This window comes from Hippichthys cyanospilos, chromosome 22 (genome assembly GCF_059441005.1).
Source record: "Hippichthys cyanospilos isolate Australia breed blue-spotted pipefish chromosome 22, RoL_Hcya_1.0, whole genome shotgun sequence".
NCBI lineage: Eukaryota > Metazoa > Chordata > Actinopteri > Syngnathiformes > Syngnathidae > Hippichthys > Hippichthys cyanospilos.
In genome coordinates this window covers 7,490,001-7,503,569 of record NC_142390.1, presented here as the reverse complement: position 1 = coordinate 7,503,569, position 13,569 = coordinate 7,490,001, and the positions used below count along the sequence as shown (strand labels likewise).

General features: G+C 44.7%; 3 protein-coding genes across 4 annotated transcripts in view; 1 reads left to right on the top strand and 2 right to left on the bottom strand.

The window, feature by feature from the left end:
* Positions 1-862: 862 nt before the first annotated feature.
* amdhd1 (amidohydrolase domain containing 1) lies at positions 863-3,585 on the top strand. 2 transcript variants are annotated; one of them, XM_088406141.1, is made up of 9 exons: positions 863-1,060; positions 1,494-1,600; positions 1,669-1,733; positions 1,786-2,063; positions 2,110-2,350; positions 2,420-2,544; positions 2,661-2,754; positions 2,828-2,988; positions 3,392-3,585. In XM_088406141.1, the coding sequence occupies exons 1-9, from the start codon at positions 918-920 to the stop codon at positions 3,495-3,497; spliced, it is 1,320 nt and encodes a 439-aa protein (XP_088262267.1). In that variant the 5' UTR covers positions 863-917; the 3' UTR covers positions 3,498-3,585. The 2 variants fall into 2 exon arrangements, with proteins under 2 accessions (XP_088262267.1, XP_088262268.1); XM_088406142.1 differs by having other exon boundaries at positions 864-1,060; positions 2,125-2,350.
* A 302-nt stretch (positions 3,586-3,887) lies between these two features.
* On the bottom strand, positions 3,888-7,960 carry LOC148405726 (tetraspanin-9). Its single transcript, XM_088406143.1, has 9 exons — positions 7,766-7,960; positions 7,298-7,332; positions 7,148-7,227; positions 6,879-7,070; positions 5,761-5,835; positions 5,598-5,699; positions 5,400-5,531; positions 4,163-4,246; positions 3,888-4,101 (listed from the first exon to the last, which is right to left on the bottom strand). The coding sequence occupies exons 3-9, from the start codon at positions 7,208-7,210 to the stop codon at positions 4,030-4,032; spliced, it is 720 nt and encodes a 239-aa protein (XP_088262269.1). The 5' UTR covers positions 7,211-7,227; positions 7,298-7,332; positions 7,766-7,960; the 3' UTR covers positions 3,888-4,029.
* Positions 7,961-8,759: 799 nt separating this feature from the next.
* The window catches only part of LOC148405725 (endosome/lysosome-associated apoptosis and autophagy regulator family member 2-like), an 11,398-nt gene continuing 6,588 nt past the window's right edge, over positions 8,760-13,569 (bottom strand). The window contains exons 11-22 of the mRNA XM_088406908.1: positions 13,099-13,189; positions 12,925-13,027; positions 12,710-12,847; positions 12,358-12,630; positions 11,323-11,496; positions 11,064-11,253; positions 10,884-10,980; positions 10,713-10,814; positions 9,551-9,677; positions 9,311-9,489; positions 9,050-9,212; positions 8,760-8,989 (exon numbers count right to left, since the gene is read on the bottom strand). Of these exons, the coding sequence (XP_088263034.1) occupies positions 8,918-8,989; positions 9,050-9,212; positions 9,311-9,489; positions 9,551-9,677; positions 10,713-10,814; positions 10,884-10,980; positions 11,064-11,253; positions 11,323-11,496; positions 12,358-12,630; positions 12,710-12,847; positions 12,925-13,027; positions 13,099-13,189 (1,709 nt within the window). The 3' untranslated portion in view covers positions 8,760-8,917. The remainder of the gene's footprint in view (positions 8,990-9,049; positions 9,213-9,310; positions 9,490-9,550; positions 9,678-10,712; positions 10,815-10,883; positions 10,981-11,063; positions 11,254-11,322; positions 11,497-12,357; positions 12,631-12,709; positions 12,848-12,924; positions 13,028-13,098; positions 13,190-13,569) is intronic.

The window sequence follows — 13,569 nt, the reverse complement described above, 5'->3', positions numbered from 1 at the left end:
TCCCTTCCACTGTTTTGCAGATGATGTTCAACTCTATCTGCTCATTAGCATCTCCACCCAGGGCTCGATGCAGTCCTTATTTAACTGCTTGAGTGACCTCAAAGCCTGGATGGCTCTGGAATAGTCTGCCGCCGTCCATTTGATACGCCCACACACTTGTTGCTTTTAAATCCCTTTTAAGAACGTACCCCTTCTCACTTGTTTTTAATACACCTTAAAAGTCGACATACCTGAAGGTGCTGTGTTATCTATGTCTTAGTCGGTTTGTATGTTTTATGTGTTGTTTTTTTTCTGGTTTCTATTTTGCACTTTTATTTTTATTGTACAGCACTTTGGTTGACTACGGTCTTTTTAAGTGCGCTTTATAAATAAAATTGACTTGAGAAAGAAAAAAAGCATCTAATGTTACCGCTATTTTTTTCATCTGCATATGTATGCAGGAAGTTATTTTTTTTCTTATAAAGCTTTTTAAAGCGTACCAAATTTTAAGCAGTTTTTTTTCTTCAAGACGTAACTCCCGCGATAAACGAGGGAAGACTGTGTATCCAGCCTTGAGAATTACGACTAAAAACCCAGAGTGCAAACAAAAATGAATTACTCCCAACACTAGTTAACGCGAGTACATCTGTCATAAACTTTCAATCCTAAACATACATGTTTAAAAAAACAAAACAAAAAACGATGTACTCCACTCGGACTTGTAATCATCGCTATTTCGCTTTTTTTCGGACTAGGTTCAATTGTTGCACTTTGCTCTTTTGCGAAGGTTCGATTTCATCTGGACCGACTGCTACGTGCTTACCTGCTTACAATTTTTGGAATGTTTTAGCGCCTCCTCCCATTGCGAACTTCGACCGCTCCTGTTCAAATATTAGTTGAAGAGCAATAGCAGCCTGAAAGCTCGCGAAAGAGAAGCGATGGCGGCGGACGCTTTCAAACTCTTGGTGAAAAACGCTCGGCAGGTGCTTGTGATTTGCAACAATGGCGAGAAATACCTGACAAAAGGCGACGGCGACATCGACGTGCACGTCATCCACAACGCAAGTGTCGTCGTCGGCAGGTTAGTGGGAAAAATAACGAGCCAAAATAAATTCATGTTATTCTTGTGATAACTGGATTTTTCAGGGCGAATTTCTGCGGTCGATTGGGATCCAACAGCGCCCCTATAGGATAATGTTGGCTACTGCAAAAAAAGATGCATCGGCATTTAAAACTGGATTTTTATCACTGATAATTTTCTTAAAAAGAAGCATTCGCATGTTTCCTTTTTTGTTAAATTAACTGCCTCATGTTAAAGTTCATTTAAATTGCGTTGTTGTTCATTTAACCTCCAGTATAACTTTTAATGTCTTTTTTAATATATAAAAAATGTACTGTATTGAATTCGTCAGCAACGTTTTAAATTCAAGGGTGAAGTTTGAATGATATTTCTAAATATCAATTTATCAATAACAATTTGTTATTCTGAACATTACCGTTTTTGCTTTGCTCAGCGACGGCCTAATTGAAGCGGTAGGTCCCGCCGACGCGATGGAGTCCAAATATTCCGGCGCTTGTTTCCATCGCGTGATCGACGCCACGGGGATGTGCGTCCTTCCCGGTGAGCGCCTTAATCCGCCCGTCAATTGGCGAAAGAGCGAGCATGAGAAAGAACGATGCGGACGGCAGGTCTGGTGGACGCGCACACTCACCCCATCTGGGCCGGCGACCGCGTCCACGAGTTTGCCATGAAGGTAAGCCGGCAGACGCGGCGACGCCCAGGCCGATTGACAGTTTCCTCCGCAGCTAGGGGGCGCCACCTACATGGACGTGCACCGCGCAGGGGGCGGCATCCACTTCACGGTGGAGCGAACGCGGGCGGCGCCCGCCGGCGAGCTCCTGGCTTCGCTGAGCGGCAGGCTGGAGCGCATGAGGCGGGCCGGAACCACCCTGGTGGAGGTCAAGAGCGGCTACGGCTTAGAGCTGGAAACCGAGATGAAGATGCTGGAGGTGGCGGAGGAAGCCCGCCGCACTCTGCCCATGGGCATTTCCTCCACGTACTGCGGCGCCCACGCCGTGCCCAGGTAGGAACCAGCCTGAGCTTTTCTGGAGGAACTCTGAAGATCCAAGGTACTTGCGTTCAAGAGGGAAAAGCGTGGAAGAAGCCACCCAGGACATCCTCAAGATTCAACTCCCGGCGCTGAAGGCCCACATGGCGGCAGGGACGCTGCGGGTGGACAACATCGACGTCTTCTGCGAGAAGGGCGTCTTCGACGTGCCCTCCACGCGCGCCATCCTGCTCGCCGGCAAGGAGCTGGGCCTCAACGCCAACTTCCACGGAGACGAGCTGCACCCCATGGATGCCGCCCAGGTTGGCGTCCGCTTGGCTTGCGTACCCTTTTTTTTTTTTTTTTTTTTTTTTTTAACATTCGGTGCACAGCTAGGGGCCGAACTGGGGGCATTGGCTGTCAGCCACCTGGAGGAAGCCAGCGATCAGGGCATCGCCGCCATGGCCCGGGCCAAAACCGCCGCCGTCCTGCTGCCCACCACAGCGTACATTCTCAGGTGACAAAAAAGCACACGCTAAAGGATTTGGTCCTACACATTTTTTCAGGATCTCGCGGGCCAGATGAATCCTCCCTGAGGGGCCGTATGTTTAAATTGATGCGTTGTACTTCCAGGCTAGCTCAACCGCGGGCGCGCGCCATGTTGGACGCAGGCGTGATCGTGGCCCTGGGCAGTGACTTCAACCCCAATGCGTACTGTTGCTCCATGGTGAGTTTTGAGGGCCAAATGCGCTGGGAACGCCGCGGCCCCTTCATGCTTATCTCGCTCTCCCCGTTTGAAGCCCGTCGTCATGCACCTGGCCTGCGTCAACATGAGGATGTCCATGCCTGAAGCCTTGGCGGCGGCCACCATCAACGCCGCCTACGCGCTCGGACGCTCGCACACGCACGGCTCGCTGGAGGCGGGAAAACAAGGCGACCTGCTGGTCATCAACGCCCCGCGGTAAAGCTAGCTCCAGTCATCCTTTTCGTCAGGGACCTCACCTATTTGTTTACTCTTCTTTAATACCCGAGGCCAGTGGTTCTCAAATATGACATTGGGACACGTTTCCTGCAGGCATCAGCAAATCAAATACAATGGCGCGACGCGATAGTTTTCTTTTCAGATCGAGAGCAAATTAATTGGAACGTGAAGCAAGTTTTTGCCCAGTTGTGTTCCAGTGATTCCTTTGCAAGAACTTGTTTTATAGGGTTGCCATCATGATTAAAGGGTTCTTGGCCGTCAAAATATTTCACAGGGGGGAACGGCATGGAAAAGTACGTTGCGAACCACTGACCTAGGGTGCCACAAATGGCATGGGTGATTCCTATAAGAGAGCGGCTGTGCCCGATGAATCTGTCAACAGGTGGGAACATCTCATTTACCAGCTGGGCGGACATCAGGAGCTTATCCGCTACGTGGTGATCAAAGGTGACGTCGTCTACGACAACGACAAGACGCTGGCCTTGTGAAAAGGCGCGTTGGCCCCCAAAAAGCAGCCCGTTACATTGACAATGAGCCAAGTCATTGTGTGAAGTCCATTAAACTAAAGCAAAATTACTTTTGTTTACATTCCATGGCTGGAAATGTCAAACTATAATCTGCAATTTTTTTCTCATCATTTGAGCCCCCGTGGCTTATAGTCCGGTATGGCTTATCTGCAGTTGTTTTTTTTTTTTTTTTTACTACCCACAAATGGTAATCCAACAATAATAATATCTAAGAAGTTAAAAGGCACGAGGTAGCATTCTGATCATAAAATTTGGACCAGGAGCCGGGATCAATAGTCCAAAATCTACGATAAACACGGCTCTCTTTTTACGAGGAATGCGTATTTCAAGGCATTGCTGTGCTCTTGCATATATAAGGAAAAATGTGCTTTTATTGAACATATCGGGACGCTAAAATACTTATCAAAGTGAGTACTCGTTGTAATAAATGCAAACAAAAATCTATGTTGTATAAAAAAGAGGTGTAAATATGGCGTAGTGTAAGTGTACCGGGTCAGGCTTGGTATTTCTTCCCGGCGCGGTGGATCTGCTGGTACAAGGTCATAGAGAAGGCCATGCCGAGGAGCTGCAAGATAGCGACCCGGCTGATTAGGCGGAGTCACCAAATGGCGCCGGTTCTTGCCCACCTGGATGACCAACACACACATGGCCACGGTTCCCAGCAGGTGCTTGTTCTCATCCAGCCACTCCTCCACCTTCTCGAAGCAGCCCTGAAACAGCGCACGGAGATACTCCGTTATTTCAAGAACCAAGTACAACCGATGCGAAATTTTCCGTCAATCGTTACCAATAAAATCTGCTAAGTATTAGAGTGGGATCTAACGTTTTTTTAGTGGTCCAGATTTATCATGCCAGGTACTTATTTACATCTCTTTCTAAATTTGATTTTTATTTTCAGTTTATTATTATATTTCTTATGGTTATTTTATATTTTAATTATGTACTCAAGTAATTGATTTCTTTATGCAACTAGTTGCTTCAATAAAAGCTAGTCATTACCGTATTTTCCACACTATAAGGCGCACCTAAAAGCCTTTTTTTAAAAAAAAAAAAAAAGCTGATGGTGCGCCTTATAATCAGGTGTGCCTTATAAATGGATCAATATTGAGATTGGGATTGGTAGATGGGAAATGAACTGATAAAGTAAACTTTACCTGTTTCTTTTCTGTGTTTACAGTTGAACAAGGTTGCTCATATTGACATTAAGTTAATATGCTAATGAGAATTTAGAGTTATTTTTGTTATTACTTTGAATTTACTATTGAAAAAATTTTAAAATATATCATTAATTGAGGGTGCGCCTTATAAACCGGTGCGCCTTATATACGGAAAAAGTTTTAAAATATGTCATTAATTGAGGGTGCGCCTTATAATCCACTGCGCCTTATAGTGCGGAAAATACGGTAATTTCAAAGTACTGACATAATTAATTACTTTAGGCATTTAAGTACTAAACCCGTCAATTACAGTATATAATTAAAAACTAAAGTAACTGATTACCTCATGTAATTTTTTAAGGGTCCAGATTTATAATCCCAGTATTTACCTTTCAAAATGGCCGATACTAACCGAATTAGGCACTGGTAAGCGAAGTAATCGATTACATTGGGCAACTGGTTACTCAAATAATCAATGACTTCAAGTGCTAAAGCAATCACTTTTTAAGTACTGAAGTAATGGATTACATTAGGCTCTTAAGTACGCAACTAATCGAATACATACTTAACAAGTGTTAAAGTAACGAATGATTTACCCCCCCCCCCCCCCCCCCCCACACACACACACACACACAGAGATACATACATTATCCTTGATAAGAGGGAAAAGGTTGAACGATTTCTTCGAAAAAATGTATCTACTGACCCGTGTCCAGAAGGCGTTGGAAGCATTGCGTCCGCACCCAGAATGCACCAGCTGACAACAGCTGTCGGGAGCGGCGTTGAGCTGAAGCGCCGCGTGCCAGTCGCTGAAAGATGTCACGCCGCAGCAGCGCCACTGCGCGGCGGGCGCATCATCAGGATGTCGCATCTCATGATTTTTCCACAATAGCGTGTGTCTTACCTCCACTTGGATGGCGTTCCACGCGTCCCTCAAGCCGGCGTTGTTGTTGGTGTTGTACAGCGCCAGGCCGTCCTTCAGATCCCGTCGGGCGTTGTCGCTCACCTGCGAGCGGCCCAGGCTCAGAAACTCATTTTGGATTGGCGCCAACAGGAGCGCGTCCTACCTTGTCGGTGTAGACGAAGAAGAGGATGAGGAGGATGAGCTCGGCCAGAAGGATGATCAACAGGACGATGAAAAACTGGACAATTACAACAGCCGAAGTAAAACCAGATTAGAATGCCGTGAGATTTAAAAAAAAAAAAAAAAATCCACAATTTGACTTTTTTCTGCATAAACGACACACTCGTTGAGACTCGGGATGGAAACAATACAGCTGTATTCTGAAATCGAGTTCAATTGCCAATTCAGGGCACTAAAAAAACGACACACTGTAAATTCAGCGACTTTTTTCTCACAATGCGGTTTATCTGCAGCTATTTTACTAGCCACCAGAGGGCAATCTCCCAGCAAACAAAGGGAGACAGAAGATACCATCCAAGCAGTTTTGAATTTGAACTGCTATTTTACTCACCAACTTTCCACTTCTAAATGCAAGCGGGCATGTTACTGTTGTGTTGGTGCAGTATTCTCACAATCCAATAAAAAGGAGTGTCGGTGTTATGGTGACTATATGTTGGTGCTACTCTGGTTTGTAAACATGCAGGCATGTTCAGTCTGTGCTTAAGGCATGATGTTGGTATAAACAGAAAGATTGAAAAAAAGTTTCAAATAAAAACAAAAACTGAAGAAAAAAAAAAACTTTCATGGATCCTTCTTTCTGCATAAATAGCTGATGTTCTAACCCGCAGCTAATATCCCTCTGCGGCTTACACATGACAAAAATCAAGTTTCTGTTATGTTTTGTTGACGCAGCTTAAATTTGGTACTAGCTAACATTTTATTATACGGCACAGTTTGTTATAAGGCAGAGTAAATCTACATAACTCATAAATGTGTTATAATTGGTTTTCTGTATTTATGATCGTTTCTCAAACAAAAAATGTTGGATTTTCTAAAAATCAGTCTAAAAATTGTATTTATTATATGCGTAATGGTCATTTACTCCCTGCCAAGTTATATTTGGATTTGCTGTGCAAATAAAACGGATCTTTGAGGGTAGTGAATGAGTTAAGCATTAATTTACTGGACAAAAACATCGTCTCACGGATGTCTTGTGAGACGTCTCGTCCCAACCCCGATAGGCAGCGACGCCCACCCGACACGGACGTGCGGCTGACTCACACTGAGCAGGAGACACTTATTCTCCTTGATGGCGCCCAGGCAGCCAAGGAAGCCCGTAACCATGACGACGGTGCCCAGCGTGACGATGAGGTTGGCGGCCGACAGCGACGGGAAGGACGGCGACAGCGTGGCGAAGTTGCCCTGCGACACCGACAGCCACACGCCCACTCCCAGCATGCCGCACCCGCCCAGCTGCAACAAAAACTGGGGTCACTCACTTCCTGTCACGGGTGCAATGGGGTCCCATTGCCATTGAGTGTCCCCATTACCCAAAAGAGGAGGTTGAAGAGGAAGAGCATGTACTTGACACAGCAGACACAGCCGCGAGCCATCTTGCGCAACGCCGGACCTGAATTTGGACGGTTTGAAAAAGAATTCATCTTGTGTATTTCAGCATGATGACGTCACAGCAAACTTACCACTTCAATGTGTTAACGGGGGAAAACACTGCGGCCTGCAAAACATCAATGGCGACAATGAGTGATGCTTCAGCATCTGGATTCATCTGCATAATTAAAGTGAACGGCGGCCATTTTATACTTTTTCCACTAGTTCTTAATGCGCGACGCGACTAAAAAAGAGCTTAGAGAGCGAATACTATCATCATCCTAACCTATCATTAACTTCATTTATTGTCAAAAGAAAACTCTTGCGAAGTGACGTCACGGGAGGCGACTTCAAATAAGGCTTCACAAAGTTTACGCTTCAAAAAACGAAACATTACACCCCTTGCTCGACTTTAAACTCACAACAACTAGAAAACGTATACAACGGGGCAGACAAAACACTTTTTTTCATCGACATTGGAGGGCTTTCGAACGGATTTTGTGCCGAGAAAAAAAAAAATCACAACAAGCGTGGAGGAGAAAAGAGGGACTATTTCTTACCGCGTTATAAAGTGAAGCTTGTCATTCCGGGGATTGTTTGCAAGTCTTCGTTTTTCACATGCTGCGTCGTATGAAGGAAAAGTCGATTTAAAACAAAGGACGAAGTCTCGGAATCAACGGAGCGCTTGCAAAAGTTGAAACGATGGCCTCACTGAAGAGGAGGAGACTTTACGTGTGGAGGGCGGAGCACACGGCGGATGAAGACGTTACAGTTGATCCGGTACCACATGACCGGAAATATTCTACGTACAGTATGTAAGTGTGTGTGTGTGTGTATGTGTATTATATATATATATATATATATATATATATATATATATATATATATTTTTTTTTTTTTTTTTCTTTTTAAATTGCATTTGACAACTGTACATTAGTCATAAATGCCCAGAAACTGTAGTTAATTGATTTTGGTATCTGTAAGTTATTATGATTTTATTCACAATAATATTGAAATGAATGCCATGAAGGCATGGAAGAACGTATTGTTTTGCTTTGTTGAAAATAAGACAGAAAAAAGTGCATCTCTAGATTTTTTATATAAAAAAATCAGTTATTGCAGCAAATTTACGGGAAGAAATTCATCTTTTAATCTGTTCTATAACGAGATTAAATTCTTTCAATATTAGACAATAAATAAGGCTAAAAAAACTAAGAAATTTGCAGTTAAACAGATTGGTTTAAGTTAATGTACCGTTTGTATATTTGCTTATTTTTCTTTTCTTCTATCGTTTTCATTCTTATTGTTTTTTCTGTATGATCCTCGATATGATCTATTGCATTTTGATTTTTGTTCCTATTTTTGCATTATCTAATGATGTAGACTGTTTTAGCAATAAAAAAAAACAGAAATCACGTGACGTGATTTCAAAAGAGCTCATTTCAAAGGCAGATCAATGTCATGATTTTAATTTGCCCAAATGACAACCCTTTTAAACCCCGCCTCTCAAAAACGGCGGCCAATTACGCTATTGCAGCTGGGTGACAAGTGAGAAACCGTCATAAATAACTTTATTCAACTTGAATAAACAATAGTGATATAAATACGCAACCCTCCACAAAAATCCAAATACAAAGAGGTCCGTGATTCCTCCCCAAACATCCCGACGCAGTTGACGCTTGAGGCGGATCAAATGGCCGACTTTTGCGCAACTATCCCAGGACCCAGCGGTCTGCCTGCGAGCTGTTAAGCTGCACAGATTCACTGCTGTCTCCCACTTCATGCTGCAAGACATAATGAGCGACATTTTTGAAGTCGAAAAACCCAATCCGGGGTCAACGCACCTTGTTGGCGAGGGCGCGAAGCTTCCGGAGCAGGGAGGGTTTGCGGGCGTAGACGGCGTCATCGTCGGGGTCGTCGCCCTCGTCCAGGCCGCAGCTGTCGGCGGCGGGCAGCTCGCACTCCTTGTTTGCCGACATCACCAGACGAGAGTACTTGTATTCCAGCCTGCGGCGGGCGAGCGGGCGAGCGAGCGCACGTCACGCCACTGAGCAAATCACGAGCGCTCCAAAATACGAGGACGCGCCTCCGTTTCCGTCCATCACCTTTTGTTCTTCTTCCAGAAATAGCAGGTGAGGATGACGAGCAAGGCGGCAGTAAAAGCTCCGCCGCCCACGCCCAACTTGAGCCACAGCGCGACCGACTCGCAGGGGGCGGAGCTCCTGGGAGGAAGCGGGACGCCTCCGATGCACACTTTGGGCTCGTTCCACAAGTAAAAGGTTTCCTGGAGAGGCCGCGATGAAGATGAAGTGTTTGGGTAGTGCGCGTGCACGCGCGTTGGGTACCTGGATGCCGCCCTTGCAGGCGCCGTCAAGCTGGTGGTAGTCGTCTGGCGTGCAGAGCGGACAGGCGCTGGCGCTCTCCCACAGGAAGTGGAAGGCGCAGCCGTCACAGGTTCCTGCAGGACAGGAGCTACGACGCACGTGAGAAGAGATACACTCAATTGCCTGAATATTTCGATTTATTTCTCTATATATTTATTTCTTTTCATTGTATTTAGTGACTTTATTTATTTTTTCAATTATTTCCTTATTTTTTGTATCACTGATATTTTTTTTTAACAATTGGAGGGAGCCTAATATTTTTTATCAGCCCAATACATATGTATTTTTTATATATTTGAGAATTTCTTTTTAATATTTTGAGCTATATCTTTGTTTTTTTTTGCAATAAATATTTTTATATTTTCAAATATTTCTGTAGTTTTCCATTGAATGTTGAATTTTATTTTTTCCCAAAGTTATTTCTGAATCTATGACAGCTTGAGCCTCATATAAATACCATTTTGCCATATATTTCATATTTTTGTAGACTATTAGACTTAATACTCGTTTTTAAACTATTGATATTTCTTGTTCTTATTGTTATTTCTCCATTTCTTTCGAATATTTTTTATTTATTTTATTTTATTTGTTTACTTGTGTTGAGATTTTTCCCAAATGTTTTTCTTTTAATTTCTACCGATACTTCCGCATTTTTACATAATATTGATTTTTCTTCCTCAAATTTTTGTACTTGTGTTGAGATTTTTATCTCAGATTTTGCCTCTCAATGCTTGGGTATTTTTTTTAGATTTTTGAATATTTCTTCTTAAGATTTCTTCTATTATATTTCTTAATATTTTGTGCAATACATTATTTTCTTGTATATCCACTGTTATTTCGGAATATTTGCCTACTTTCAAATATTTTTCTAGCTTCACACTAAATATTTGATTTTTTTTATGAGCTATTTTATTTTTGTTTCTTCTCACAAATTTGAAGGAATTTGGTTATTATTTCCCTTATGTTAAGTTTACCTTGTGTCACCCCCTATTAGAAAATCTCCAATGTATTTCTTTAGCAGTATCCTAACTACAGTATTTACTGAAAATGCCGATTCAGTTCATTAGAACCATCACTTTGAAAGAACGAAAGAAAGAAATAAGAAACGATGTCATTGACTGACCTGGGGACGGAGAGTTCTCCCTGTTGGGATTTTTGGGGATCGCAGCGAACCACAACGACCGAACTGCGGCCTTGATCGCAGGAAGCCGTCGCCTGCGTCGACCTGAAACGACAATAAAGTCAATCAACTTGTAACAAGGATAAAGGAAAAGTCCATCGTTTCATTATCTACCTGTAGAAGAAGTTAATATCTGGAATATTATTGGGGTTTTCCGGGAAGAGCCCCGGCTGAGCGTTCACGCCGTCCAGGAAGTGCTCCACTGTCGCCCCTGTTGGCAAAAAACAAACAGAAAAAATCCCACATCCGAGCAAAACACGGGCGCCCCTCCCCACACTTGAAATAGCCACGTACCGAGGAAGGTGTCCGCCAGGCAGACGGACTGCGATGAAATGGGCGTCCGAAAGCCGCGCCCGTCGGCGGGGATGATGGTGGACTGGCAGATGAAGCCGTTCACGGCGTTGGCCGGCTGCCCGCGCTCGTCTTTGCTGAAGACGCTGTTGAAGTCGGTCAGGTTGTTCCTGCACACCGCCGCTCTCCTTCCCTGCGCGCGCACGTGTGGCAAGGAGAACCCACAGAATCCCAGAGCGGCCCATTAAGCAAAAGCGCTCACCTGATGGCCGCACAGGCTGATGTTAAAAAGGTGAAGGTACTTGGTGCCCTTGGTGGTGAAGCTGGGGTCGAGGGTCAGCGTCACCACGTCGCTCAGCGCGCTCAGGTCGTAAGTCAGGGTGCGGTTGTCGTGCGGGTGCGAGAAGGAGCAGTCGCTATAGCAACGGGAGTGCTCCTGGGAAGCCACGACGCCCGACGTCAGTGTGCAAAATTTGCTGAGTTTAGCCCCCCCCCCAAAAAAAACGATTCAGCTAAAAGCTAATCATTTCCGATTTACTTTGTTTTTTTTGGCTCAATGTTTTGTTTTCATCACCATGATCAAAAATACAATTCTTTTGTAAGAAAAAAAAATTCTAATAAATCCGGATATATTTTGTGATGCAAGATAGTGCTGCAGAGCCAAATACAGTGGACACCAGTGTTACAGCATCCCTGGCTTACATTATTTTCATGTTGGGAAGTGGAATACTGAGTTTTTTCATCACCTCTTTATGGTATTTTCCCAGTTTTGCGACAAAAACAACTGTCATGACCCTAGGGGCTTGGCTGTATTTGTGTTGTTTCATCTCCATCTGAAGGCGTTTTTAGGTAATAACACTTATTTTCAGTTGCTGTCACACTTGCCTCCCTGCAACGCGTCACTACAATTCTGGTCTGCTATTGGTCGGCGTCTCTTCATGGAGATGGTGGTCTGCTATTGGTCAGCCGCACTCATTTCAAAATGGCGGAACAACGCTACAGAGAGATTTTGTTGTCATGATTTATTCCAACTATAAAATGTCACATTTTTGATGAGGACGTATGAGTAGGTAAAATTTGGTGATTAATAATTTGAATTAATTAATTAATGTACTCGAGGTGGCGCTATGTTTTTTTTTTAAATGAGTAGATGACACTCATAGCCAGTGCTCTTAATGTTAAGCTAATCACTTAAGGTCCTCAAAAATACGATACTTTTCGACAAAAGCAAAAGTAAGAAAAAGCTAGAAAGCACCTTGGCAACATTGGGGTACGCGATTGAAAAGCGATCCCTCACCCGGTCGCTGACGCCGGCGGGCCCGCACGGCACGCAAGCCTCGCGGCCATAGGTGTGGAGTCCCGCCAGATGCGTGCCGGGCGGACACTCCTTGCAGCGGTTGGTCTCGGCGTGGATGTAGAATCCCGGCGGGCACGGCACGCAGGAGGAGCCGGCCCGGCGGGAGTCGTCGGGCACCAGGGCGCAGGCCCGGCAGTCGGAAGCCACGCCCTCCAGCACGTTGGTCACGTGGATGGAGAAGATCTTGACGTTGTCGCCCACGTAGCGGCGCACCTGGATTGATGACCACTCACACTTTAGTGTCTGTGGAAACACCTGATTGCAGCTTTGTATTATTATTATTTTTTTTTACATCCAGAACGTGATTGGTCCTCTGGAAGGCCCACGTGAAGATGACGGAGTCGTTCCTGCTCATGCTGTGGGAATACGACTGGCGCCCTTTGCTGCCCTCCCACGACTCCACCACCGTGGTGCTCTTGCTGTGCACGTCCTGCGGGGGGCGCCAAAAACCAGTGAGCCTGGCAATACTCCCCAAGGAAGTATTCCCCGGGCTTCCTGAGCGCTCACCATCATAAAATAGAACTCGCAGTCGCCGCTGCAGACCATCTCAAACTCAAAGGTGATCTGAGCCACCTCGCCGCCGCTCATGCCCGCCAGCGACGCCGGTACCCTGCGCCAACAGCAAAAAGGCATCTCCATGAAGCGGTTGCTCGCATTGTGGAACTTCTCGGGCATCCTCACTTAAAACCCGGCAGGTGGAGGCTGAGGATAAGATAATCGTCGTCCGATGAACCGGCTCCGCTCCGGACATGGTCGCCCGCCACTTCCCAGCCTGAAAATCAACACACACACATTTGTATGGCTATACATGTGAGGACATCCATTGACATAATGCATTTCCTTGCCCTTAATCTTAACTGTCAGAAATTATTGCCTAACCCGAACATCAACTAAAATCCAATTTGAACCTATAGCTCAAAAAAAAAAAAAAAAAGTCTGAACTTGCTGAGTACACCAAAAAGTGATAGAGGTCCCCACAAAGATAGCAAAAGATGGGATTCATGACTAATTTAAGGAAAATACGCATGAACTCAGTTTGCTTGAAACTAGCTAAACTGCCCTAAATTTTTAAATAATTGAGAAAATATTGCGTACATTTTACAGTCCGAACCATCTGCTTAGATTATTACTTAGATTGTTCTTATTACCATT

Bases quoted from the DNA above. Each gene is read 5' to 3' on its own strand.
- amdhd1 (XM_088406141.1), top strand. From the start codon at position 918: ATGGCGGCGGACGCTTTCAAACTCTTGGTGAAAAACGCTCGGCAGGTG. The intron at 1,601-1,668 runs GTGAGCGCCTTA...TGCGGACGGCAG, and splicing joins GGGGATGTGCGTCCTTCCCG to GTCTGGTGGACGCGCACACT. The intron at 2,351-2,419 runs GTTGGCGTCCGC...TTCGGTGCACAG, and splicing joins ACCCCATGGATGCCGCCCAG to CTAGGGGCCGAACTGGGGGC.
- LOC148405726 (XM_088406143.1), bottom strand. From the start codon at position 7,210: ATGGCTCGCGGCTGTGTCTGCTGTGTCAAGTACATGCTCTTCCTCTTC. The intron at 5,532-5,597 runs GTAAGACACACG...CCCGCCGCGCAG, and splicing joins GGAACGCCATCCAAGTGGAG to TGGCGCTGCTGCGGCGTGAC. The intron at 4,247-5,399 runs GTCAGTAGATAC...GCGCTGTTTCAG, and splicing joins CCAACGCCTTCTGGACACGG to GGCTGCTTCGAGAAGGTGGA.